General features: G+C 43.5%; 2 protein-coding genes across 2 annotated transcripts in view; both read left to right on the top strand.

Annotated features, from left to right (window-relative positions):
• On the top strand, positions 1–24,496 carry LOC116889057 (collagen alpha-1(I) chain-like). The gene is made up of 3 exons (XM_032890246.1): positions 1–22; positions 7,081–7,621; positions 24,110–24,496. Exons 1-3 carry the CDS (start codon positions 1–3, stop codon positions 24,135–24,137), a joined length of 591 nt encoding a protein of 196 aa, XP_032746137.1. The 3' UTR covers positions 24,138–24,496.
• The window catches only part of Rai2 (retinoic acid induced 2), a 61,394-nt gene continuing 40,290 nt past the window's right edge, over positions 6,843–27,946 (top strand). Inside the window, 1 exon segment of the mRNA XM_032889966.1 lies at positions 6,843–7,027. The gene's annotated coding sequence lies outside the window, so the exon portion shown is untranslated.

Raw genomic sequence — 27,946 nt, 5'->3', positions numbered from 1 at the left:
ATGTCCACTAACATGTCCACATGTAAGGAAGGAGATGACTGAATGGGAAGCAACTGTGTATCATGTGTGCAGCCATGGGGACATCAAAGACAGGTCAGGATACTTTATGGCTCTACAGAGCTGGCAGAAAGCCTAAGAGTGCTGCAAATATTCAACCCCAGGTGCCTAGTTCTATGTCTTGGGTCAACGTGGGAAGAAGTTACAGAGGTGATCATTGGCAAAAGGCTGTAGCTTTGTGCCAGAGTGATACCCAGGGTTCTTCCCTAAGAACAAGGGAAACCTATGTTAGAGAAGCCAGCTTCAGCTCAGCCCCAACTCTCTGGTACCACATTAGCTAGTCTTATGCCAACTTGACACCCAAACTAGAATTATCTGAAAGTAGGGAATCTCACTTGAGAAAATGCCTCCATATGATGGGACTGTAGGCAAGTCTCTGTAAGGTATTTCTCCAGTGGGGGGAGGGCCCAGCCCATTGTGGATGGAACCATTCCTGGGCTGGTGGTCCCAGGTTCTAGAAGAAAGCAGGCTGAACAAGCCATGATGATCAAGCCAGGAAGCAGCACTTCCTCTTGCCATTACATCAGCTTCTGCATCCAGGTTCCTGCCCTGTTTGAGTTCCTGCCTGGCTTCCTTCCATGATGAACAGAACAGTGGTGATATAAGCTGAAGAAACCCTTTCCTCCCCAACTTGCCTTTGGGTCATGGTGTTTGGTTTCAGCAATATAATCCCTAACTAAGACAGGTAGTGTGGCCCACAAATCAGGCCAGGATAACCTTAATGGTGAAGAATATCGAAGATTTTGCCTGAGAGGAAATATCAACCAGGATGGACAAGATAGGTTTTACACTTGTGCTCTTTTCCTCTGTTAAAAGTATTCAATTCATGGGGGCTAGAGTGTAGGTCAATGATGGAGCCCAATCTTAGGATATCTCAGGCCCCAGTTCAATCTCTGGCACCACCCTCTCAGATGGTTGTACAGGGTGAAAAAACAGACTAAACTCCCTTTTGTATTAGCATTGCCATCTTGTTCAAAACTGAATGACAAGGTGAGAGAGACTTACAGAGGACCCAGACTCAGTTCCTAGCATCTACATCAGGCATCTGACAATGGACATCAATTCTATGTCCATTAGATCAAGTGGCCTCTTCTGGCTTCTGCAGTACCCTTCTGCTCATGCAGACAAAACACTCATACACATAATACATCAAAATAAATAAATATGTTGAAGAGTGAAACTTTGCAATTCCTTCAATCTCAAAGTTACAGACACAGAAACACTACTGATTACATTGGAGAGATTTTTTAATGAATGAAGCAGGACAAATCTTACTAGTCTTAGACACACATAGGGCATGGCAGAGTGACAAATGACATGTATATTGTGGCAGGTACCATCTGGGAAACTGATGATCACATTTTCTTCATGATGTTTGTGCTAGGAAGATCAGCCAGGGCATATCTGTGGGATAAGTAAGTACTTCCAATAGTCAGTTTGGTTGGTGACTGAGAAAATCCTCAGCACTCAATGGCCCTTTCAAAAGATACTGCAAAGGTACGATCTTGTCCTAGGCCTTAAAGGTCTGTGTTTTGGGGGTAATTGAGGTTATTTATGGGTTATAGCTTTAACAATAATAACACTGATTCATTGGAGGCTCTCAGCAGTTAGTTTTTAATGATCACTTTGAGATATTCTTATTTGATACTAATACTTATGACTAAGGGTGCTTTCCCTAATTTTTGTTTTCTTAGAGACAAATCTGGCTCATCTGTGAATGAATTTTTAAGAAAGAAAAGATAAAAAGTTAGACAAATAATATAATTTGGCACATATAAAGGTATGTATGAGGGCAAGTGTGTGTATGTGTACATACATACATGTTTATGCACATCTGTGTGAGGGAAATGAGGTTCAGAGGAGAAACATATAAACACACACACACTCGTACATTGCATATGCACACACGCACATACATGTACATACATATGTCTTTGCTCCTTTGTGTGTCACACCCATGTCACAATTAATAAAGGTCCATGAAGCAAAGAAAGCAACTTCTTCAAAATAAATCTGGATCCATTTTCCACTAAATCAAGTCCACTGTCCTATTAGTTCATGCATTTGAGTCCAAATTTCTATCCTGGCTGTAATTTTCTGGTCATTTGTTAGTGACTTTCTATAAGATCTCCTGTGTCTCACATAATCAGCCTCCTCCCTTAGCTTGTTCAGAGCTCTTTGCTAAAGTGGAGAGCCCTCATAGCCTCAGATAATAGCCACATAATTCCAGCCCCAAGCTTTCTCTGTTTGTACCTCATCTTCACTCAGAAAAGGAAAGTGCATTTGGTTGTAATACTTGTAGGAGGATATGGAAATCAAAGCTTCTTGGGAACAGGAGAGCAAGCACAAAGGAGGATAATAATGAATTTGACAATCACATACTGAAGGCCTTACATATAAGAGAACTAAAGTGGAGTCAAGGAAAGATGTAAGCAGTGCATCTCCTTGATGTTTAAAATAAAGTGGGAAAGACAAGACTTGAAGGGAAAGATGGCTATCATTGGTATAAGGAATTAACAACCTCAAGATAGAAGGCAACTTCAACAGAGAAGCTGTTCAAAGCCACAAGGAGCAGTGACAACATCAGACAGAAATACTCTTCCAGCCCCTGGCTCGGGAGTCTCCCTGCTTTGTCAGGTGCAAAATCATGCTTTGACGGTGTTGATAGAGTGAAAACCACCAGATGTCCAGATGGCCTGCCAAGTTCAGCACAGCCATGGATCACAACCACATGTTTGTATATGAACGTCTTTAAGGGTCAGATTATACAAGCCATTTTCTAATCTATTTCTTTTTATTAGTACTATCTCAATAATGTGCCTTAATTTTGAAATAGGACTAAAACAAAGCAAAGATAATCCTAGTATGGTGTATCACTCTTAGGATGCTTTCAGTCTGCCAACAATAGAGATTTGACCCAAAGAAACTTAATTGAAAAAGCCGCATATGCATTTACATAAAAGGATGTATAGGCCCCAACTCTAGAGTTGACTGTTCTAGTTGAGTAATAGACATGGCCTTCAGTTCTTTCTCTATCTTGAGTGTATTGTCTTCTGCAATACTTCCTCCTGGACCTACTTCTCAAGACCCAAATTTGGCCCTAGCATTATTATTAATAGTAGCTTCTTTCACAGTGAGTAGGAATATGGTCTAGATGTTCAAGTATATGATTGGGTTACATTTCAGCTGCAAATGGAGTGTCACTATCCTCACATCCTTTGTGAGAGGGAAAGATAATTTCCTGGAGAGTAAGAACATATCCACAAGCCCCCAGAAAAATATCTTCTTTTATCTACTTGACCCATCCTATAGCATGATGGATAGAGTATTTCTTAGATCAAACAGAGCCACCCTAAATCTTGGATCAAATTAAACAGCACCTAAGTTTTACAGGAGAGAGATGGGCATCTGGGCATTAATGTTCTGCTAGTCAAAAGAAATGGAGACTATGGAATGACACTTCCATAAGCAAAGCTCTCTACAATGAGCTTGTTTCTTAATCAAGATACTTTCTCAAAAATCTCTTCAAAATAGAAAGAGATGATATGCTCATTATGAGATTAGACAGAGCTACCTCCTCCTGGACTCAGAGATTTCAACACAGGCCAAGAAGTTACATTATTACTCTTGGTGTTCTAGCATGTAGCTTAGTGTTATAAAGTCATTGTTGTTCAGTGTATGCTTACCAATTACCTAACTGGAGGACAAACTCACAAATCCTTTGATCTAGTCTTTGATAATTGTATCCAATGTGCATAATACAGGTGAATGTTGAATCCCTCACCTCTACCCATACAAACCACCTTAGAAATCACCATTATGTCACCATTGTCATCCTATCAAATGTACCTTTTCCCCCTTTCCCATGAGCTTTGACTATTCCTCATATAAAATTGTTATTTGCCCTGGACAGTTTCTTTGAATGGTTACTATCTACTTTCCCTATATATTTGATTTTAACCCTCATGTTTCAACTGACTCTTGTATTTTTCATCATTTATCATTTTGCATTGTGATTACTCTTGTCAAATGGCCACCTCATTCATGCAGTCAGTAAACATTATTCACCCCCTAAATAATTTGACAACAAAAATTTCAGCATTGGAGACATTATTTGGTATCAGTAAGAATGTTTACTGTACTCCTGCTCACTAACATTCTGCCATCTATAACTTCAAGGACTTTTATTCACCCCTTGAGAACTTCATGTGTTCTCACTCATACAGGTTATGTCAGTGTGCCACGGGATAATGAGCTCAGGTACCAAATCAATTCACATATATCATCTACAGGTTTATGTGACTATATATCTGTAGCTAGTTCACCAATTCTCACTATCTCCTGCTTAGATTTTGAACTCTACACCTGCCTATATGGCTACCCAGCAGGCCCATTACTCAAACCAAGTTACCTAGAACTCCCTGGCACAGATACTGCTTGACATTTCACCATTCATTAGATGGTAGCCATTACTATTTCCATGTGCTCCTCATTCATACAACTACCAGGATCTCTCTATACTTAACAAGAACTCTGTCCATCTGCAGGAAAATCAGTACCGCTCACCCACCTTCTTCACTGTTCACCTATTCACTGGGTGCCCATGGCTTTAAACTCCAACTCCTCATAGTGGAAATTGACTCCAATAATAAATATCCTGTCTAGCGCTCTTGCACTCACATCTCAGTTTGCATTCCTTACTTCTCTACTAGTGTTCTGTCTATGTTCAAATCAAGCTTTTACATTCCAGTCCTTGTCTTGGAATTCCAATGAATTTATCATCTTTAGTCCCAGATCTGTTTCCCAGGGTCTTCTATCTCTCAGTGAGTACACCCCACCTACCCCGACACATGAATCAGCCACTCCTCTTTCTCCGGTCCCCAATCATTAGTTGATTCTACATCTTGGCTCCAGTTCTCACTCTTCACTGGTGCCTACACTACCTTGGCTCTATCTCTTATTACTGCAAATATAGACAGTCTCAACTTGTCTTCCAGCTTCCAACCTCACTTACCTCCTCAATCATCCATTAACATCAAACTCCAAACCGATCAGCCCTCAATCTATACCTTCCTTTATCAGTTCAGTGCTTAGCACACTTGGATGTGTCTGGCGACTGACACATCCAAGAACCCTGAACAAAGAAAGTCAACTAAATGACTGAAGACATGTTCACAGGTAACTATTACCACAGGTACTGTGTACTCTAGGGTGGGTTAAACTCCCAAATCCCATCTGAAAAAAAACAAAACAAAACAGGAAGATGTTATCAGCTCCCAAAATTTGATTATTTATCTTTCTGTCCCTGTATCGACTGACTTTTCATTAAATGAACTCTTTTTCAAGAAAGGAAAATATAGTAGGAAGGATGGGTACTAGCTGGGTGACTTCCACTAATAGTACAGTGTTAGTCAGGGCACAGTATTCTGGAGGTACATATAGAAACAGTCTAAAGATTGAAAAGCTATACCCCCTCAAAAAAATACTTTACTTGAAACTGAAGACATTTTATTTATCCTTATACAAAAACAACTGTAGTGTAACTTTTAATATCTTTTTTATGAGGACGTCCACAAGCTCCCACAGAGTCATAATTTGGCCCTGGATACTATTGCAGTAGGTTTGCATAACATCATGGTTAGAAGGAACCCTTATACATACAAGTACAGGTTCCCGTATTAGTTATCAACAGGTGGGTTAAGGTGGCAGCTCTCTAGGTATTTTGTGTCCTTGTTGTCACCCCAGATTCTACTAGAGAAAAGCCACAACTAATAGCCACAATGCTGAAGCTTGAAGGGGTTTGAGTGTACAAAGGATTATAAGAGTCACACTGTTCTCTGACCAGGTTAAAGCAATTCTTGCTGTAGCATTCACTCTCAAATATCGTCATCCTGTTTTAACAGGAAAAACCTCAGCATCACTGAGGATACGTTAAACCAATAATACAGTTGCTTCCTTTGCATTCTTAAAACATTGTAAAATGGATTTAGACTTAAAACAATTTTGATGACCAGTGTTTATTGATTCATAGTGTTTATTTATGGGACACCAGACACGTATTCATCATGTCTGTAACTCCCGTTCTTACATAACTCAGTATCTGGCAAACACTGGGTGCATAATAAATGTTAAATTAATATGTGAATCACTTCTTGGTTAGACACGATATTCTGTTTCTGGACTAATTTTGTCTTTGCTAATGTCCTGCCTTGGGAGTGTCATCTCTGACCTAGACCGCAATCTCCTGAGGCATATTAGGGAGGGTGGTAGCTGTTCTTCTGAATGCTCCCATTTCTATCAACCAAACACTTTCCCTTTCAGGGCTCTGTTCTTTTTTGCTTTTCATCCTAAGATCTAGAACGGTCTCCAGATCTCCTGGAAGCAGCAAAGTCTCCACTCGTCCAGGCCTTCCCAACCCGAGAGCACGGACAGACACACAGACACAGACACAGACACGCATGTACGCGCGCGCATACACACACACACACACACACACACACACACAGAGAGAGAGAGAGAGAGAGAGAGAGAGAGAGAGAGAGAGAGAGAGAGCCTCCCAGCTCCCCAGCCTTCTGTCCTGCACCGCCCACAACCACCCCCTCCCCTGTGGGGCGAGATCACCTGTCCCTCCTCTGCCACCGCCTCCTCGGGTACCCTTTCGCCCCCCCTCCTGCTCCCCTTCCTCCGCCACCTCCCCCAAGCCCTCCCCTTCCCCGCCTCCTCCCACCCCTTGGTGTATATAGTAAAGGCCAGGCGCTGCACGCAGACACACACTCTCCCGGACACAGGCACACACGCGCACACACACAGTCGGCAGTGGCGGCCAGCGACAGCGGCTGGGTGACAGCAAAGACAGAGGATCCCATCGCTGTGCACCCCTTCAGGCGCCCAGCGGCGAGGCCAGACCAAGAGAGTTCCCACACCAACGTCCACCCCGTGGCTTCCTGGAGGCGGCAGCCCGGATCCCGAGGTAGCGGCTGCGGCACCCCGGTGCTGTTCGGGGTTACCCCCGCCCTCCCCAAGCGGACCTGCCACCAGGACGCAGGGGGCGCGCCGGACTGGGCGCGCCTGGCGGGGCCCGGCGCCCGGGGAGGGGCCTGCCTGTTCCCGGGGGCAGGACGGCGCCCAGAGGCCGGGGCCAGCGGGGAGGGCCGGGCGGGGGCGGGGACGCGGGTCGAGGCTACCACTTGTGCTGCTCGCCCAGGCCAGGCTCCTGCTGGCCGGCGCTACGCACTGGCCAGCCCGGCCGGGGACAGTCGGGAAGGCGGCGCCAGCCGGTGGGGCGGGGGCCCCGAAGTGGGTTTTGGGCCGCCACCCGCTCTGGCACTGGGCTTAGAGGGCGGCACGAAGTGCGCTCCGTGCCCGGGCACCGCACCGGGCTTGTCTCGGTATCTGCCATTCTGCCCCAGCCAGGAAAACCAGGCGCCTTCCAGGCCCTTCGAAAGATGGATTCTGTTGACGTATCTGGCGGCCCTGGCGAGCAGGGTGGAAAGTTGGTTTTTGCCAGATCGTGCTGGGATCTTCTTTGTGCCGCTCAGCAAGTCCCGCATCCCGCTGGAGCAGGGTGAGTGCCTGTCGGCGCCCTGGGAGCCCCGGTGCCCCCACAGTGCCCAGACCCGGGGTGGCCACACCAGCCCCGGCTTTCTGCCATGTTAGGCACCAAGCAGCGTTCTGGCTGCATTTTTTTTTTTTGTATGCGTGCATTCGGCGCCTTTTGCTGCGAAGGGAGTTATTGCCTTCCTGCGCGTTGGCTTTTTTTTTTCCCTCGGGGTTGGGACTGGTTCTGTGTAAGTTTGTTGTTTGCCATTTAAACCCCTACTATTGTTCAGGATAAGCTCCGCCTGGGTGGGGAAATGGCATCCCACCACAGTTGTTGGCGAGGGGTCGAAATGTTGCCAAACAGCTGCTGCTTTGTGTTTCCCTATCCGAAGTCCGCGGTGGGTTTGGGGCACGATGGATGGGTGGAGAAACAGATAGCAAGAAGGAAGACCGTGGCTTTGCGAAGAGTGACTTGTTACCCACCCCATGGTATTCAGTCAGCCTCTCTTTTGACTGCCAAACTTTTATGAATATTTCTCTTTTGGAAGAGAGAAACCTAATGAATTTAGCCGTTTTTTTAAAAGGCGGCAATCCAGCTTTAACAATGGTTTGGGAACTTAATCAATGAGAAAGGGAGGGGGAAGAGGAGAAGGCGCTGGGGGATGTGGCTGCTTCTTACAGAGTCAGGTAGAGAAGTGGGGGGCTGGGCAGGGCACAGCGCCTGGGTGGCCACATTCCTAAAAACTATCAGTTGTTCTTACCTGTATCCACTGGATACCATCCACCTGTGCCTCACCTCTGAGCTGCCCAGACCTGGCAATGGGCTTGAGAGGCGGCTTGCAGCAGCGAGAGGGCCAGCCTCCCTCATCTGGCGTTTTTTAAGGATGTGTAAATATTTTGCTGAGGATAAGTGACATCAACAGAATGATATTCCGCAGAGCCCGGGTGTGCGGCGATGATAAATAGATACAGCCAAACAAAGTTTTGATAACCGCATATTCTCATGGCTCGCTCTGTTTCGTTTGGTCTTTGTTTTTGTTGGTTTAGCATTATCTCGCATCCTCTGGTGTGATCCCTTTATTTAGCCAATTCTTGGAAGCGTCTGCTTTGAACACAGAGAAAAGCAGCCGGCAGGATGAAAACAATTCTTAGCCTCTCCTGCATCAGGCAGATTTTTCTTTGCTTTCCCAGGATCTCTTTCCCACCGTTTTCTAGCTGTTTTCCCTTCCCTCCTTTAGAGTCATCACAATTGTGTGCTGGTAGAGCAAGAGACTTCAGCTAACTTTGAAAACGCGCTGTGGCAGAGCCTTTGTTACAGTGGTATACCAGGGGGACAGTAGAGAGGCTTGTGGGGAGGGTGCACCTCCCTAGAGAGTAGCACCATGCACCCATACCCTGAGTTTCTTATTTTCTCCTAGAAGGGAAACGTGGGGTGCTGTGCTACTTTCAGAAGCAAGGATGAGTCCAAAGACACAGAATTATAAGCCATTAGCCTGATAGCATCCCAATTTCTCTGGCCCTTAGGAGCTCAGGGAAGCTATATACCAATTTTAGAAAGCCCCGTTCCCTCCCCACAGACACTGTATTCTGCAAATGGCTATTTCCTTCTCAGCCTGACAGATGTCCACTGGGTGCATGCCCAAGGTGGCCGTAGCACTTGGAGCCAAGTCACACCGAAACTTGTGGGGCAGGGAGCTGCTGACCGTTTTGGCACCAACTCCGGGCCATTCAGCCTATCCAAGGGGGCTCCTTCATTATTCAAAGAATCCAAGACCACATGCAGGGAGGTTTGGCCCAGGAAAACCTGTTCATCCCAGGAGCAAATGAGAAAACTGTTTCCCAGGTGGTGTCCAGTGCTTGCTTGAGAGCAGTTTGGGTGGGCATTTAGGCAAGGAGTATAAAGCTAACTGCAACATCTTTTACCTAGAAAACAGGCAAAAGAAAAGAGCAGGGAAAAAAAGAAAAGAACGAACAATAACAAAACAAACAGAAAAAAAAAAACCAAAAAAGCAAAATCGTAAGTTTGGAGGCATGTGAGCAAATGTGGCCTAAGAGCTCCAGTGCCAGCAGCCAGAAGATTCTAGTTCCAATGACCCAGGAACTGGGGACACCCTTGACCCGGAATGGAGCTATTCTGTATATGCAGACAGCTATACGCAGGGTGTGCTCAGAAGCCACAGGGAGCAAATAGCAAGTGTCTGTTCTCTGGCCCCTCCTCTGACCTTAGATTGCTGGGGAGGAGGGAAGTAGAGGGAAATAAATTGGAAAGGAAACCAACATTTGTTCTTGCCCTGTCTGCCAGGCACTGAATATGTGGCAAACCTTCTCAGTGACCCTGTGACCCCAGTGAAGCGTTATTTAACAGATAATTCTCAGAGAAATTGTCAGTCTTGTTCTGATCCCAGTCTTCAGTGGTAATGATTTAAGCAGCAATATGTGTCTCTGCCCTGTTCAAAGCCCCTTATTTATTTCTTCTGAAGGCCAAAGTCCTAAACCCATACGCCCTTCACAAAATATGGTATGCAAATGAGTGTGGTATCTGTGAGTGTGGGGGGGGACCCTCCAGTGGAGGCCCCCTATTCAGCTGTGTTTTGCGCATGTGCCTGGTAGCACCAAACCTGTTCCTAATTCAGGCGGTGCCCTTTCATTTAAGAACCCCCCAAACCTACAATTATTAGCTAAATGAAAGTTGAGTGACCAAATGATGGAGTCGATGGAGTGAACAGTGGCAGAGGGAGCCATAAATCATTGTCAAGGGAGACAGAGCAAGAGAGATCCAGAGGTTTGTATGTTTGATGAGGACTAGTTTTGGGTGTCATATTCCTATTTGAGCCCCATTCTGACAAACCGAGGTTTAATTCTTATAATGCCTATGTGAGACTGTGTGGCCAGATTATTAATTTCATTATGCAGATGAGATGCTCAAGGTCTAAGGTGGGACCAAAGTGTAGGTGAGTTTTGATGCTTTATTATTTCTCAAATACTAAATAAATATGAGGAGGGAATTTGCTATGCAAGGCCCTGGACCTCCTTCCAATCAGATGATAGCCTTTAGACCTTAGCAATTCCAAAACCACCAAAGAGTCAGGATTTGAGTGCATAAAATGAGGGGCTTTGGACTGCCGCCTCTCGGAGCAGACTATGAGGAGTACCTCAGAGAATGAGGCTTTCTATGAGGGGAAAGATGGCTAATTGCACTTTCCCCATGCACAAAAGCCTGTGTGGGCTTCTGAATTAAGCTTGATTTGGGGATCAGAGCGACATGCTTGCTGGAGAGTTGGAGGCTCTTTGTCTTTGGAGAATGCCTCTGATTGCCACTTCTCCCTCCCACCTGATCATCTGCCTGGGTGCCCAGCATCTCATTCTTTCTGCACTCATGGCCTCCGCTTTGTGACTCACAGTGTTTGATGAGCCTCTTGAGTCTACTGCTCTCCTCTGTCTTCTGATGGCAGCTGGCGAGAAGACCATTTTGGCAGCCACATTAGTCCTTCTGGATGTTACACATGACCCTTCTCTTTCTTGCCAAGAACACACAAAAACACATATGCATGCACAGGCCCAGGCAAGGACACAGGCACATGTAGTAATTTGATCATGTTTCTGTTTCTGTATTTGATTCATCAAATTAGATTGCTAATGCACAATTGTTATTGGAAGATGTACTTGGCCTTGGTGATTTTCTATCACAGCCACTGCCTTAAGCAAACCAGAACCGTTAAGGTGGACGTAGCTCAACCAGCAGCTGCCTAGAGCAATGCTGGTTGTACTTAGTGGTTTCCCCACATCTGTGGGGCTGCCCCTGAAATATATGCTTGATCTGTTTTAGTTTGTTTGGGCTACTGTAACAAAACTGGCTAAACTACATGCCTTTGAGCAATGGAAATTTATCACAGTTCCAGAGACTAGATCCAGGATAAGTTTGCTATCAAACTCAGTGTCTGGTGAAGGCCTTTTAAAGTTCATAGACTGTGATTTCTCATTGTGTTCTCCCATGGCAAAAGGCAAAAGTGAATTCTCTATCTCTCTGTCTCTATCTCTCTGTCTCTCTGTCTTTGTCTGTCTCTATCTCTGTCTCTGTCTCTCCCTTCTCTCTGTCTCTCTGTCTCTCTCTGTCTCTCTCTCTCTCTCTCTCTCTCTCTCTCTCTCCTTGTCCTTCTCAGGGCCTTGTGCATGTTAGGGTCTGCCACTGATTTACCTCTCCTAGCCTCTGAGGTCCCTGTTATAAAGGCACTAATCCCTTTGATGAGGGTTCCACTCTCATGATCTAATCATTTCTTGGATGTCCCCACCCCCCAATCCCATTACCTTGTGGATTAAGAAATCCACAAGGATTTAACAAATGAATTGCAGGGGTGGCACACAAACCTTCAGATTATGTATCTTTTATGTGCGTTTCTTACATTTCCATTTGAATCTCCACCGGGCTTCCAGAATATTCTAATCTTCACAGTTTCGAATTCTATTGTTATCATCAGCTTTAACAATTCCATACATGTGAGAATTTTGGAGCGCATCATTTTCATGCCTGTCACTCCCCTTCCCACAGCTTTTTAGCCTTTCAGCTCCACACTAATAGAAATTCTTAATGGTCATATTCTACATGAGTACTGTAGCATGCAAAAGCCATTGGTACACATGGGTATGGAATGCTTGACGGGCAGCCTGTCCTAAATTAGATAAGCGTGATGTATCGCTGGATTTATAAGAGTACTAAAAGAATGCAAAAGGGCTCATCCGGCACTTACAATTGTATTGTGATGTGGTGAAATTATATTTTGGATATATTGGTCAAGCGATATAGAATTAAACTCAATATTGCTTGTTTATTTTAATTTTTAATGTGATGACTATCCACCAATGTTGTGATGTCATAGCACCTGCAAATATGCTGGGGAGTGGGGAGTTAAATACCTCTGTCTCCGTGACAGATGGGAGGCCTTGTGCTGACTCAGTTTGCACAATGGCTGACATTAGACGATCGTGATTTTCAGTAACTAAGGAGCCATTTGGGGAGTTCTCCACCAGGCATGCCTGTGATTCTGTTCTGAGAATCTCGTGGGCTGCAAAAACCCACTTCAGAATTCAAGGCAGGGTAGGGGCCTAAAGGTTAGACTAGCTTGAACAAAATGGCTTCTTCCTTTTCTTTTGCTCTCACTTCTCCAGAACACCCAGCCTATGCTCTCATCCTTTGGAGGATTAGCTCCTGCCTAGACCACTGATTTCTTTCACACCTGCCCTGGTAACAGCTTAAAGTAATATCTTTCTCAGGGATTTGTGCTTGGAGAATAATGTGCCAAGTAGATACTCTCATGCGAAGAGTGGGTTGTTTCTAGCTGTGGCCATTCTTAAAGAAGAAAAGAGGATCCATACTCAGTCATTTTCTGACAGCTTCATGTGAGCAGCAACAAAGATACAGTTTCTCTAAGGAACACAGAATGATTTCAAAGAAACCCAATATCACACACCCCAATAATACCACAGATAAAGCTACCTGAGGAAACCCCAGGAGTGGGAGAAGGGTTTCAGCTGGCACTGTGGGATCATCTCAGCCATGGCCACACATTCCTGGACCCTTCCCTGGGTGCTAGGCAAGGCATGAATAGATGGGAGAGGGATGGAATAATGAACTTGGGACTGTGGTGATTTATAGGTCGGGCGCCTGTGGCTCTGGCTCCTGAGGGCGCTGCCCCCGCAGGGAACCCTTGGCTGACCTCCTCAGGCTCCTCGGAAGGAGCTGCTTTTGTTTCCCATGGCAGAAGCAGACTGTTTACTGGAGCGCAGGAAGAATCCGACATTCTGGCGAAAAATAATTCATTAACAGCCAGGGTATTACCAGTTCCCTGGAAAAGCTTCTCCAGCTGCACTAGAGCAACTGTTCTTTTTCAGCAACAGAGAAAGCCTTGCTGGCAGCCAAGACTGGGTGTGTTGGGGGCGTTTCTTGTTGTGAATATTATTTTTGTCTTTGTATGTATGGCCACTTTTGCCTTATAATTCCGAGAAAGAAACAGAGGTCTAGGAGAGCCCAAATGACTTATCTGTCAGTCTGCCTGTCTTTACAGATTCAATCCAGCAAATCTAAGCTGACTGGAGGAGGATAGGCTGGCCCCCTCCCCCACAATCATTCCTCACCTCCCAAGCTGGGGGCACTGCAGAGCCACATAGAATGTTCCAGAACAACAACAACAACAAAAATCCCAGGGAATCACAGCACCTGCTCTTACAATTCCTTGAAAAGAAATTGACTGAAAGATCCTCTTCCCACCTTCCCACCACCGTACACACCAGGCAGAACGTCCTATCTTGGCTCTAGGAAATTATTTTGCTTACTATTAATTGGTACAGTGGGCCAAAGTATGCTATTCATCATCCCAGTTTTGAGGGCATTTGGACAGTCAGGCAAGCATAACCAAAAGAATGGGCTGCATGTTTTGTTCACTAAAAAATGACTGAATCTATATGAGTACAATGAAATGATCCCAGAAGCTTATTATCCTCTCTAAAAATCTACTTTTCAGAAAGGGTTTTGTCTATTTGTTTATTTTTGATGCTCATGCTCAGAAAGCTAAACCCAGCTTGCAAAAATGAGAAAGAATGAAATTTCCCTGTTTCAGTTGTTTTAAATGAAACAACCCTAATTGAAGTTTAAGTGAGACACAATATATTGATTTTGGTTTTACATGGAACATAACTAGACAATCATTTTATTTTTATGAGATATTAATTTCCATCCATTTAGACTGGTGAAATAGGCATTTTAAATACCCCATTGTTCTGATATTTCTTTACTGTTCCAAGATGCTGGCTGAGAATCTTTTTCATGTATGTAGAAAAACAGTACATATGTCCTTAGTGAACACATGGATAAACTAACCTTATATTTTGAAGAAAGTAAAATTTTCCCTTTTGTTGACTGCCAAGATTATGTGTGTTAAGGGCTATGTATCCTTTTTGGGTTTTGTCTGGAGTAGTTTCTCCATATTGGTCCTATTGACACTTGGGCTGAGGCCAGCCTTTGTTGTGGGAGACTGAGTACTGTAGGATGTCTAGAAATCTTCCTGGTATCTATTCACCAAAGACCAGTGTCATTAACCCTTCCCCTATCCTAAACCCCAGCAAAAGACCCATTTGTGACAAAAATCACCACAGTTGAGAAACACTGGTCTAGAGCAAAATTTAATAAGTAATTTGTGGTTTTCAGAAAATTCAATTTGAATTTCGTTTTTTAATAAAAATTTCAATTTGCAATGTCCCTCTGGATTTTATATATACAATTCATTAATTAGCAGTTGGAAGTGGGTCATGTGCTTGATTTTAATTGCGGATGGATCTATAAGATTTCTAAGCATTCGGGATTTTTTCCTAACATTTTTAGGCAGGCAATTGAATAAGTCATAGGTAAATGGGGGGGGGGGCCATGTTGCAGGACCCTGCAGCTTCTCCGACTAAGAGAAGAAATTACTCCCCATAATTTCTGTTTTATACACACCTGATTGCAGGTATGACATCAACTCCACTAGACATCTTCCTGCACTGCCAATGCCCCACTGTTGTATTTCCTATAGCAGCTTAATTTCGGAGCCAATGGAGTTAGCCCTTTAGTGGATTTAGGAGCATTCTGTTCTTAGCAGGCACATCTCAGACTGCTACATCCCTTTTACTCACCACAAATTCTGTGCTTCTGGTACTCTTGACAAAAGCCAGTGATGGGAAGATGGCATATATTCAGCAATCATTGTGTGGGTTCTCCCACCCCTCACAAGTTTTTTTCTGGTTAGCAACACCTCTAGTTGGGAAACACTTCCAGGAAAAAGATGCTAGCAGGTTCTTTGGATAGCAGGAAAATATGACAAATTTTCATCAGGGCAAACTCTGAACCATATTTTTAAAAGACTAGCTATAGGAGTTACGCATGTTCCGGAAGGCATTGTGGGGGTAATCCATGTCTTGCCCATATGTGGAAAGGGAAAGACAGAACTGTGGATCCTTCTGTACACAAAGAAAATCTTCCCCACTTACCCTGGCTGTACCAGTCTGTGAGTGGAATGAGTGCACGGGGATGCATGTAGAGAGGCAGGTGTACAGAAAGGAAATAAGGTGGGGATGGTGCATCTTGTAGCCACTCCTATCAGACTTCCCTTTTCCACAGAGTATCTGTGGTATTCAGAAATTCATACACAAAAGAACTCCCTGGTAGGCTTAGCTGGTGCACAAAGATGGAAAGATGAGTCCTCAGTGACTTGCCAAGGCCACCTTCCTCAGTGAGTTCCAGCCTCGATTACAGAGTGTTGTGAGTCTTCCCTATTGTTGAAAAGGGAAAAGCAATAAGCTCACAGTAATCCACAATATGCTGGACCCAGCAGATAAATCATTGATCTGCAGCAGACTTGATCACTCTGAGTTACCAGTACCTTGCAGATCAGGGTGATGGTTACAACTCTGGAAGAGGAAGCAGGATCATAAATCTGGGCTTTAGAGGCCAGTATGCGAGTGCAGAGGCCACTGGGGCCACTGCTGTGTGCTACAGAAACAAACAGACAGGTCTGAGTGGTATGTTGTTCCTCAAAATAATGGCAATGGAAATGGCTGTGAAAAACATTTAGACCCTTGTCATAAAAAATGCAAACAGTCTTCCTGCTATAGGAAAAGGGTAAATAAACTCTATTGCAGCTGGAGTAAGCAGAAACATATTTGAAAATAGCATGAATTTCTTTCTTATTCTTTTTCTGAGACTCTTATTTATAGCAGGTTGGGCAAAGGCGGCCACTATCTTTTGTGACTCCAGAAGAGTGTTTTCCAGATGGTCCTGATGTTTTCTCTTTATTGCTTAGCTGAACACGCCTATAGAAACCCTGTTTTTTTTTTTTTTCAGATTAAGAAGCCATTGATTGGCTAACAAATCAATGGATAGGAAATGGCTGAACCGGTGCTGTTGAGTTTTGTATTTTATAAATAAGACAAATGTTAGGGAAGCACAAAGTGTGGTCTTTTTTTTATATATATATTATATATATATATATATATATATATATATATATATATATCAGGGCTTTTGAAGATGTTTCCTAAGCATTTGCATTTACTTTTTCTAATACAATGCTCTATGCTCTTTGCTAAAACTCAGCAACATTACTGGTTTCCTTTCTAACATCTAAAAAAAAAAAAACATGGTTACATTTCAGATTGAGCAATTAGCTCTGGCTGCAATTTCTTTCTTCGTGAAAAACAAACCCCACTAACCTTCACACTGAATATGAAATTATTAAATGTAAAAATACCAGTGTGAGATCATTTGTCTTAAGATCTTTTGTGGCATATCACTTGCAGGGTTTTGTTTGTTTTGTTTTGTTCTTTTGTTGTTTGTTGTTTGCTTTGGTTTGGTTTTTAAGAACAGAAAGAAGATTCTTCTCTGTTCTTCCAGATGAGACAAACCCACTCCAGGTCTTCCAGCTTGGAGTGCACTTTTTGTAGCTGGGTAGCTGGACCTGAAGTTAGCATGGCTGTCCTTAGAGTTCTGTGGCATTTTTTTTCTTAGTGTTAAAATCTCTTTATGATGGATCAAGATAGCCAATGACAATTGGGTTTTAACATCTTTTTAGTTAACAAAATTAAAATTTGTCTAATTTTTTTTCTTGTGTGTGTGTGTGTGTGTGTGTGTGTGTGTGTGTGTGTGTGTGTGTGTGTGTAAGGATCGCCAGAGGACACCTGGGCTATTGTTCTCAGGTACCACCTTGTTTTTAAGACATACACTTTTATTGACTTGCACTAATCCATTGGAGCTAGGCTACCTGGACAGTGAGCCTTGAATGCCCCCCACACCCATGTCACCATCTTCACCTCTCCAGCAGCAGGATTACAAGTGCACCCCACCGTGCTCTGATTCTTTAGAATGTGGTTTCTGAGGGTCACACTGAAGTCCTTGTGCACAGGTACTTTACTGGCTGAGTTCTCTCTCCAGCATGGATTCTGCATTTAAAAATAGTCACATCTTATTTTTAATTATATGTATGTGTGTGGATATGTACATGCAAGTGAGTGTGCCCACAGAAACTAGAGGCATCAGATCTCCCAGGATCTAGAATTACAGGCAGAGTGAGCTGCCCAATATGGATGTGGGGACTGAATTCTGGTCCTCTGCAAGTGTAGTACACTCTTAACCACTGAATTTCTCAAGCCCCCACCCTCTTTATAAAAACATGTTGCTTATCCATAATATTAAGCAGTCAGTGCTTGTCCCCAAGGAGCCAGTATATCAGGAAGGGTAGCCTTTGTTAAACTTCCTAAACAGAGAAGGAAGAGGAGAGTCAAATAAAACATGAGCAAGGATCCTGGGGCTGCTACTGCAAGTCCATTACTCATCTCTCCTACTCTCTGACCATAAAGAGCTGGTTCTATGTGAAAGAAGGAGTTACTTCTTCAGAAGAATTTGAGGGAAAACTTGAGCCATCGCGCAGGAACATTTGAGCATTCACCTTTCACCTTTATCGTTGGTGTCTAAATGCCAGAATTGCTGCCAATTCCCATGGGCTTAAATGTCCTTCGCCTTCTTCTCAGCTCTGCCTACCATTGCTATGAATAAAAACTTCAAAAGCATGCCCCCTCCACGCCTGGCCCTATCCTCTGTCCTGCTCTGACTGATTCGTGCTGCACTCTTAACTGCTGTTCCATGGGGCTTTGCCAGCTTCCTTTTGCTCAAGGGCTTCTCAGGTAGCATCATCCTAGCTAAAGGACATGTTCCCAGGGAGTTCAAATAAGGTGACATGCATGAAGCTCTCAATTCATTTTCCTAACCCCTTCTTGTAGATTCCTGACTGACCTGAAATCGGGTGTCCGGAGAGGTTATCTCCACGTTGTGCAACCGGTCTAGGCTGGGTTATATTTAGCACATATGCAACTCAGGGTGGAAATGATCAACAAGAAGGTCTCAAGAATTCTCGGGTATTTCTATGTGGGAAAACCCATGAAGTGTTAAGTCTAATGTCATTATATTGGCTGTTCCAGGCATTGTGGAATTTAGTGACAAAGAAAGACAGAAAGATAGACAGACACAGAGAAAGGGGAGGGAGAGATGGAGGGGAGAGAGAGGAGGGGTGAAAGGAGGAAAAGGAGGAAGGCAAAAGAAAATCCCCTCACCAAATGAGGCTGTCCGGCTTCAAGAATGACTAACTACACATCCTCCATTCCTTTCAGTCAGGATGCCACCTCTTGGACCTGCTAGCCAGAGATAAATACCACTTTTGCATAGCACTCTTCTGTTGTCTTGTCAATAACAGCTGCTTCCACAAGCTCTGAACTCTGTGATAGAAGCACTGAAGCTAACTAAAGCCTTGCTTAATTAAGCAGTGTATTTTGTCCATCTCATTAAGAAATAACTCCAATGGATACACAGAAAATCATAAGAACAGCAGTGTTCCCTGTCACCTACCCAACTCCTGCTCCAGGCGGGGAGAGTACTACCCAGCGACTTCCATGTCATGTCATTTCTGCAAGGTGGATGTCTGAAGGCCCATTTCACAGTGGAATGAATGCTCGGGGGTTCGGAGAGGATTAGTAATTGGCACAAGATCATACTACTCACACACCTTAAAGCTTGGATTTTAGACATAAATCAGTAGAACTCTCATCAGTGATGGAAGGAGGCTGCACTGTTTATTCTAGTAGCTGTTTCCCATGAGCACTAGAAAGCTGGCTAATGTGAACAAGGCCTGAAGTGTTGATTGTCCTCACCTCATGAGACTAGATGCAAGTGCACTGGATAGCGCACTACTTCGAGGTACTACTGACTTACTTCCTGGCCATAAGCTCCCTCTCTGCTCTCTGCTTTATGTAACACGTTGAGTCTTCCTCTCTCTTGATCCAGAACAGTTAATCCTTTCCTGGGAGCCCAGTGTATTTTAGTGTGCATTTGAATCGCCCCTTCCCCACCTCCGCCCCACCCCCACCCCAGGCTGCAGATGGCCCTAGTCAGAGCAGCTTAGAGAGGCTTCCTTCTGGCTGTTGTACTAGAGAACTGAGCCTTCATCCAGCCCCACCTTTGTTTTGGGAGCAGCTGGATTTAATGTTGAATTTGACAACAGTTCTAGAAAGTATTGGCTTTACTGTGGGCAGTTGGGGTTGGGGGTGCATGTTGTGGAAAGCCAGGCACAGAATGGAGGAAAAGACCAGGTCTCCAGGAATGGTCTGAACACCCTGGTGAGTGAGAGCACAGGCTGGCAGAATGGCTCATTTGATGTCCCATCTGCTGCTGTCTGTGATCAAATGGGGACAGAATACTTAGCTAGGAAAGGAGAGGAGTGAAGCCAGTAAGACGTGATAACAAAACTAGGTTCTCCTCACTTCTCCCTTAGTATTTCCCCCAGTGATAGTCTGTTCTGTTTGAAGGGCAAAGGCTACAAGCCCCAGAGCTGAAAAGGCAGATGTGGCCTGTGTTGATTCTTGATCAACAATATTTTAAATAGTGTTGGTTTGAACAATATTAAGGCTTCTCTTGTTTAAAAAACAACAGGTGGAAAGAAAGAGCTACAGTTTCTTATAAAAGTAAGGGCGAAGGCATTTTTCCTTTGGAATGATACAGTAAGTAATGTGGAATCTTCTTTTTTCATAAGTATGTACAAATCTGCTTTTGTTTTTGTTTTTTTCCAAAAGAATCTATGCTTGGTTTCTTCCCTCTCTGTGTCTTGCCCTCTGTTTTCTCCTTTCTTTTTGGATTTTGGTTGTGTTTTGAGAGCAGAAATCATGTGTCATTCCTGTGGCTTGGTCTCATACCAACCTTCATTCTCCCGAGTCAGGCAGCACTTCCCAAAGCCCGTATGAATCATGATCTCTGACAATCCCATGTTTCCTGGCTCCTGACAGGGGACCCATAGCATCTAGATGCAGATAGTAAGGCCTTAAGGCCTCCTTTCTATTGTCCTAGGGTGTCTGCCCCTGTTAATTAAAGGGAAAATGTGAAAGTCATGCGCTTTTGTTTAATTCCATCTTCCCACCATTTAATTCCATGCCACCTAGCCGTAAATGGGCCTAGCCAATGAGGATGCTCCTACAAAACCATAGCCCTGGATCTCTCTAATCTCTGTCACTGCCATTCATCATGACTGAGCCCACTTTCCTTTACTGACCTCCATTCACTTTCAGCTCCCTCCTAGGATTTGAAGCATGAAGCTCTTCACCTTTCATCCACACGGGACATCTAAGTGCTTCCTTCAAATGCATTGCTTACCTCTTTCTTTCTATGGCAGACCAGGCCCTTTCCAACACTTCTGATGCTGGAGGTGGAGGACTGACTTCACATTCTTTCAATCTAAGGTGAATTGAATGCTCCTGACCAGAATCTAATATGTGTGCTTCGACTTAAATGACATCTTACCTGTGAGAAACACATGTTTTCTTTTGTGGATAAGAAAATCAAGGTGGTCAAAGGGTAGGTTTAGAGCCATGCAAAGAAAAGGTGACCACACACAGATCATAATGGTTCTTGTTAGTATTGATCAAGAACTTAGACTTAATCCTGAGCAATTTCAAGGAGGCCAGTGACAGTATCTAACTTACATATTTGATCTTTCTTGTGGTAGGGAATGAACCACAGTGAAGGCTGGGAAAGAGGAGGAGGAGGAGGAGGAGGAGGAGGAGGAGGAGGAGGGGAGGAGGAGAGAGAGAGGGAGAGAGAGAGAGAGAGAGAGAGAGAGACGCCCAATTTCTGTGGATCCAAGAAGGGAGACAAGAAACTAATGGAAGCTATTATAATAATTCAAGACGTGTGAGAGTTGAATCCAGATGAGCTAAGTCTGGGACTTGGGGATGGCTGGCAGCTAGAGTACACTCACAACATTGTGGCTTCTATCTTGTAGGCCCTTTGGTGGGCTAGAGAACTCAGAAGGGAGAGAGAGTGTGTACCTGTGCAGCATCACCTTCTCTTCCCAGTCAGGAGTAATGGGAGCCTAGTCTTAGGTTCTTGGTCATAAAATCTTGGGCTGACCCATGTCATCTTTTGAGCCCCTAGTTCTGAATAAACTGCCATAAAAAACAAATAAACGAATGGATCAGAAGATTAAAATTACTCTAGGTCATAAGCAAATTAGACAGACCTGGACATACCCAAGAGTACCAGTCCTTGGCAGCCTGAAAAAAGACTTTACAAATACATAGATTTTTCAGTAAGTAAGCTTCTTTAAAAGCGGAAGCATGGAAATGATCTTGCTGGTTCAGGCTTTGAACAGAACAGACTAATAAAAGGAGTTGGCTGGTGGCCTACCACTAGCATGAGCAGTCATCTGTGCATTTTCCTCTCTGTGATTAAGAAAGGTTCCTAGGACATGAGACTTTCAGTTTCAAAATCCAGACAGTCTCAAACAAACCAGGAAGAACGCTCATCATTCATAGAAAAGCCTTATTTTGATAGGAGCACCAAAAAGCTGGATCCAACCTACCAGCAGTCAACCACTCCGACCTTTATTTTTAAAGTGATTGCAGCTCTTCATTATTCGTAAGACTTGCAAAACCAAATTACAATTTTGAAGTTTTCAGAAGCTTCCCTTCTCCACCTCCAGCATAACTGTTTCTCTTATAAAATGAACCTCAGGGAACAAAACAGAAACCATGTTGTAAATGGTAGGGCGGGGAGAGCACTTGAAACAAGGAGCTAATGGAAGGGACTTTTTCCCCTTTGAGGCCTGGTATAAGCCTTCAACTACATTCAAAATGCAGGAAAAAATGATTGAAGAAAGGAATATCACATACTCCAATACATGAGTAAAATTGTGAGTGTGTGTGTGTGTGTGTGTGTGTGTGTGTGTGTGTGTGTGTGTATCAGTTAAACATCAGAAAAAGAAAAGTAAAATTAAAAAAATTACATCAAAGGGAGGCACGACTCATCTTAAATAAGGTACTCATCTTTAAAATCTTATTCTTTTGGTGGCTCGAACCTCCAGCAATAGGGAATAATGGGGTAGACGCTTAGAGCAATTCAGTTCAGTGAAATAGCACAGCTGGAGAGATGGTCAGTGGTTAAGAGCATGGACTGCCTTTCTAGAGGTCCTGAGTTCAAATCCCAGCAACCACATGGTGGCTTGCAACCATCTGTAATGGGATCTGATGCCCTCTTCTGTTGTGTCTGAAGACAGCTACAGTGTGCTCATATAAATAAAATGAATAAATCTTTTTTAAGAAAAAGAGAAATAGTACAAAGGAGAAAATAGGACGAGGTGCAGAAAAAGGGAAGAATGAGATTGCTCCCACATGCCTCAGGGAGCAAAGGGCTAACAAAAGTCCCAGTGGAGACTGAGTCTGCGGAAAGACACAATCCTTTAGGGCACTACAATGTCCTAATTTGATCCTGTGGGTGACAGTGAGCTTTTTCACTTATCTTTGTCCTTCCTTTCTGATCAGTCTGTGAGGAACAAATGAACAAAACAAGTAGTAAATAGCTCTATTTTCCCAGGCAAAAGGATGCCGTGAGTGAAATTTAAATTAGCATCAGATTTTACGGGTTTCTAGGTTCAGCTATGATTTAAAGAGGTCAAACTTTTTTAAATAGTAGGGCAGCACAGTTCTCTGGATAATACTTCCTTTTGAAAAGATTGGCTATAGAGACGGAGAAAGCTCTCAAAATGATCCATCCTCAGTTTTCATTTTCATTTTTTTGTCTAAAATCCTGAGAGATACACACAGGGATAAAAGCCACATATAACTAAGTCTACATGTTGAAGAAGTTCCGCACACAGTATGCCAGTGTCACCTGACCCCAGTGGAGACAACGGCTGCTCCAGCCTCCAGCATTCTCTTGTACCCTCTTCATCGCCCTTGTCAACAGTAGCTTAGATTAGCTATGTCAAACACAAGAATTTTTTTGATTGTTTGTTGTTATGTGTTGTGTTTGTGGTAGCATCTCGCACCATAGTCCTGCCTTTCCTGGAACACACTATGTAGCTCAGGTCAGTCTCAGACTTACGCAGTTCTCTTGCCTTGGTATCTTTGAGGCTGGATTTAGCAGCACGAACAACCACACCCAGATGAGAATTTTCAAATCGTAATTTGGAGCATGAGTACTAATGGAAAGCAAAGGCCTGACAATTTCTTAAAAGAGAGGGAAGGCATTTTGCAATGCTTTATTTTCTGGGGCTGCTCTGAATTAAGGTTATTAAGCTAGAAGTTTCCAAACTGGGCTCTTGCTAGTATAGGATTTGAGGGTGACCGGTCTGTAATGGCTGTAAGCTAGTCACCTGCTCTTGGCAGCATCTCTGTCAAAGGCTTTCTTTATCTGCCTTATCAAAGCCACTGTCAAACCTTTCAAAGCCACATAGCTGGAAGCACTGAGCACAGGACCACAAAATGGCCGATGGTAGCCCAAATGTATTGGTCTTTTAAAAATCAAGGCCAGGATCAGCCACTGAAATCTCATATCTGGTGTGGACGCTTTTCTCCAACTTCCAAATGAGATTATGATTGATTAATTTCACATCCTCACAGGTCTCGCCATATTTCTCGATGTGCTTTCTGCTCCTTTTTCTTTTTGCTGCAGGAGGCAAACAGCACGGAGGCAGAAATAAAGCAATGGAACATACATCGTAATGCGTCTGGAGCAGCATCAGAAAAGGACTTATTTGTTCTCCTGGGCTGTGGAGTGCCGAGTGATTGAATGCTCGCCAAGCTGTCAGTTTTATGAAACAAATTCCCTAACCCCCTTGGCCCAGAGCTTTGCTCAGTCTGAGATGGAAAAGAAATAACTTTTAATAGAAAACTCATTGCTAAAATCTAAGATAAGATTTCAGAGTTACTTCCCTCCTAAGACTAAAATGAAATATGGAAGCAGGCATTTGATGGCAGAGGAGGAGGACAGGCTATTAGGGGGTCTCGTTTCTTTTCAGTTCTTGGTTAATACACTGTTAATAAAAATATTTAGACTTTTGTGATGCATAATGCATTTTTATTCCTAGTGAACTGGCCTGTTTGTATACACAGATGTTTCCTGTGGTCTCTATTTGTTCTAAAACAATATTTCGAGCAGGAAACAGGATTTTTTGTTAAGAACCTAGGTCCTTCACAGACCCCATTAGTTTGAGTGAGGATATTTTCATTTCTAGGTATAATACGTAAGGAAGTGGGAGGGGGAAGCTCCTTTTATTCAAAAGCATGGAAGACCCTTTAATAAAAAGCAAATGCAAGCAAGGCAGTGTGTGAAGACACTATACAGTTCTTCCCTGGCCTTCGAGATTAAACCTGACTGATTCATCCAGGCTTGTTCATTGCTGAAGGGCTGTGTGGCTTTTCAGTCTCCCTTCTCACTTTGTCAAAGCCACCATGAGTAATGCCTGCCCTTTCATCCAAACCCTCAGTGTGTTCAACTGGGTTTCAGAGCCTCTCCACAGCATTATCCTGTGAGAGCTGCGGCTTCCATTCCAGCACCAACAACTCTGTAGCAACACAGTTTGGTTTCTTTGCTACTCTACCAAGGCCATGGAAATCAATTAGAATAAAATGCACAGGCGGGTGTGCTAAGGAAGGAAAATGAGGTTTTACACATCAGCACTTCAAAAACAAATAGGTGAGTCTGTCTTAATTGAAAAATGGCAGAGTGCCCTAATGAAAAGCCAGGCTTGGTATTCAGTTCCTAGTATCTCCCTGTGAGTGAATTCTGAAATGATCAGGCAGCATGTTTGAATAAGAGATCATTCAGTGTGAGGACACAAGCAACACGTCACCCTGTGTACAGGCTGACTTGCCAATGACTGCCTAAATACCAGGAAAAGAAAGAATGGAATGCAAGGAAGTCTTTTGTTTCTTTGCAGTTCTAGCTCTTTGAACTCTCATACTAATTTTTTATGATTTTAATATTAAGATATATTTAAAAAGTTAAATATAGGAGAATACAATTTGTAATCCTGCCACCAAAAGATTGTCTCAATCAGTATTTTTGTTTTATGTCCTTGGAGTCTCCTCTCCCCCCTCCCCAACACCACATACCCTTTACTTTCTCCAAGAGTTTGAAAAATATATCCTACAGCTCAAAGTCTCCTCTGATGTACTTCAGAGCTCTGCTAACACACATTTTCCCAATCATCAGCATGAAGAATGAAGTGGTACCTGGCCTATTGCCTTACTTGTATGACCAAAATGTTTAGCAAATGTCTTCCCCTCTTCTATTGCCAGCACCTCAATATCGGTGACTATCAAATCCCTCAGCACCTTGAACAGCGCCTGACACCTAGCAGTTTCTTAGTAAATCCTGCTGAATTAATGAATGATGACAGCTTATCCTCACATTAGTCTTGGGGTATATGCCTTGTCTCCTGAGGCTGACATCTTCTCACTACCCCTTACTATCTCTCCATAGTAGTAAGATTGAGCTGTAGTTATTTCTTGACAGACTGGGTCTACTCGCTCTTACTTCCCATGACAGAAAGTAGGAAAAGGAGGAAAGGCCCCGCCCTGCCTTTGGAGCTAGACAGATGGAATGCTCAGAGCAGTACATAAGGGAACAAGTATCTTTCTCTGGGCCTCAATGATGCCGCTATCCAACAGGCAGTGGCAATGCCTGCCTGACAGGATGACTTACAAGTATGCACAATGCCTAGTTTACAGGAGGGATCCAACAAATAAAGCATGTGAGCAATCCTGGAGCACTGCCTTTCTCTCAACATGCCCACTCATTTAATCTAGCAAACACATGAAGATTTCTGGTGACTAACTTTGTGTCTCCGTGACAAATAAATCAGAGAAATAGCAAATAACTGAAGGGTCTTTCTAATCATCTTTTATTGGTCTCCTGCTGTGATTGCACATGCTTCCTCCACAGCAAGACAGCAGCTACATTGCACCTGTGCGCTCCTATAGCTAATTCTCTCAGCAGTTAGAGGATGTGCTTTCCATCATGGTGTCTTCAGGCTGGGACTCACAGTGCCTATTTCTAAAGAATTACTCAATGTACACTGATTCAGTCAGTATGAATGAATGAATGAATGAGTGAATGAATGAATGAAATATATCACATTGCGCTCATCTTTCCCTGATATCAATTATCCTTATGGACTTTGTGGGATTCCCTAAATGAAAAGAAAAATAAGCAACCGGAGCTTAGAATTCTATCTTGAGCACTTGAATCTACAGTGTAAGCCCACGGCATACAGACACAGAAGGATTGATCCTGCCAAGTGCTGGCTTAAGGGGAAAAGTACTTCCTCTTAGTTTTGATGATTAAGTTCATGGACTCACTGGATAGCATGTAAAGTTTGTTTGAAGGAGAGGTGGTAACGTGTGTGCAGTAGTTTCTTGTCTGCACTTTTAGCTTGAGTTATATGTATGCTGACATCTCCTTCACACAAAATCTGATGAGCTGGCATTTATTTTTGACAGCATCTCAAAGCCTGTGAAAGTCAGAGCTGGGGGCTCCCAGTGACTTTTAGGTTTGTCTCAGACAATGGCAGGACAACCTGGATAATAAAGAGAGTCTTTAGGAGATGTTTTCTTAGAGTTCTTCCAGAATGATAATTAAAGACAAAAACATAAAATATCAGTAAAGAAAAGAGCCAAGCTTCGCAGAGCAATGGCCTCCTTAATAGTATCAGCGTTTCTGAGACTGGCCACAAATAAACCCCCAATCACTGAGCTAGGCTTCCTTCCCTAATTCACAGTGGTAGTGATTGCTGGTTAGGTGCCAAAGCATATTTTGTACATCTCCCTTGACACCCAGTTAGACTGCATTTCCCAGCCTCCCGTGTCGTTGCATATATAATGCATGCCTGAGTTCTGATCAAAAGAATGGAAATGGGGATAATATGTCACCTCCAGTTCAACCATAAGTTTTCTTCCAAGCTCTTTTCTTATCTGCTGATTGTCAGAGAGGAAAGAAACAAAGTCTCATGGACATCTTAGAAGCTAATTTCAAAGATGGTAGCGCCTTCTCTGCCTAGAGAGTGTCATTTCATGACATAACTGCTTGGTGTGGAGTGCCCACCCTGGACTGTTACTAAGCATGAAATAAGCTTCCATAACGGTTTGGATGTAATTTCCATTGCAAGTTTGGATCTATTTGTGAGATAGCTTGCCCTGTCTTAACTAAGTCTTTATTGGGTTTTGTTTTAAAGTGTCTGTGTTTTAAAGGTAAAGGCCTTTATCAGCCATTGTATGTACGCATAGATCAGGAATTGTTAGAGCAATAATAATCCTTTCCTGAGTTCTGCAAAGGTGCCCTCAATCATTTTATAGCTATAAATACAACTCCGAGTAGGAAAGCGTTGAGACTTGCCCACCACAGTTGGCACAGAGAAGTGGCTCTTGGGTGAGGCATATTAACAATGGCAGAAAGGAAAACACTTTGTCACATTACCATGGGCCACAGCTACTCAATAGTGGCACTCAC

This window comes from Rattus rattus, chromosome X (genome assembly GCF_011064425.1).
Source record: "Rattus rattus isolate New Zealand chromosome X, Rrattus_CSIRO_v1, whole genome shotgun sequence".
NCBI classification, from domain to species: Eukaryota; Metazoa; Chordata; class Mammalia; order Rodentia; family Muridae; genus Rattus; species Rattus rattus.
The sequence above is the reverse complement of the archived record's forward strand: the minus strand, read 5'-3'. Positions and strand labels throughout refer to the sequence as shown.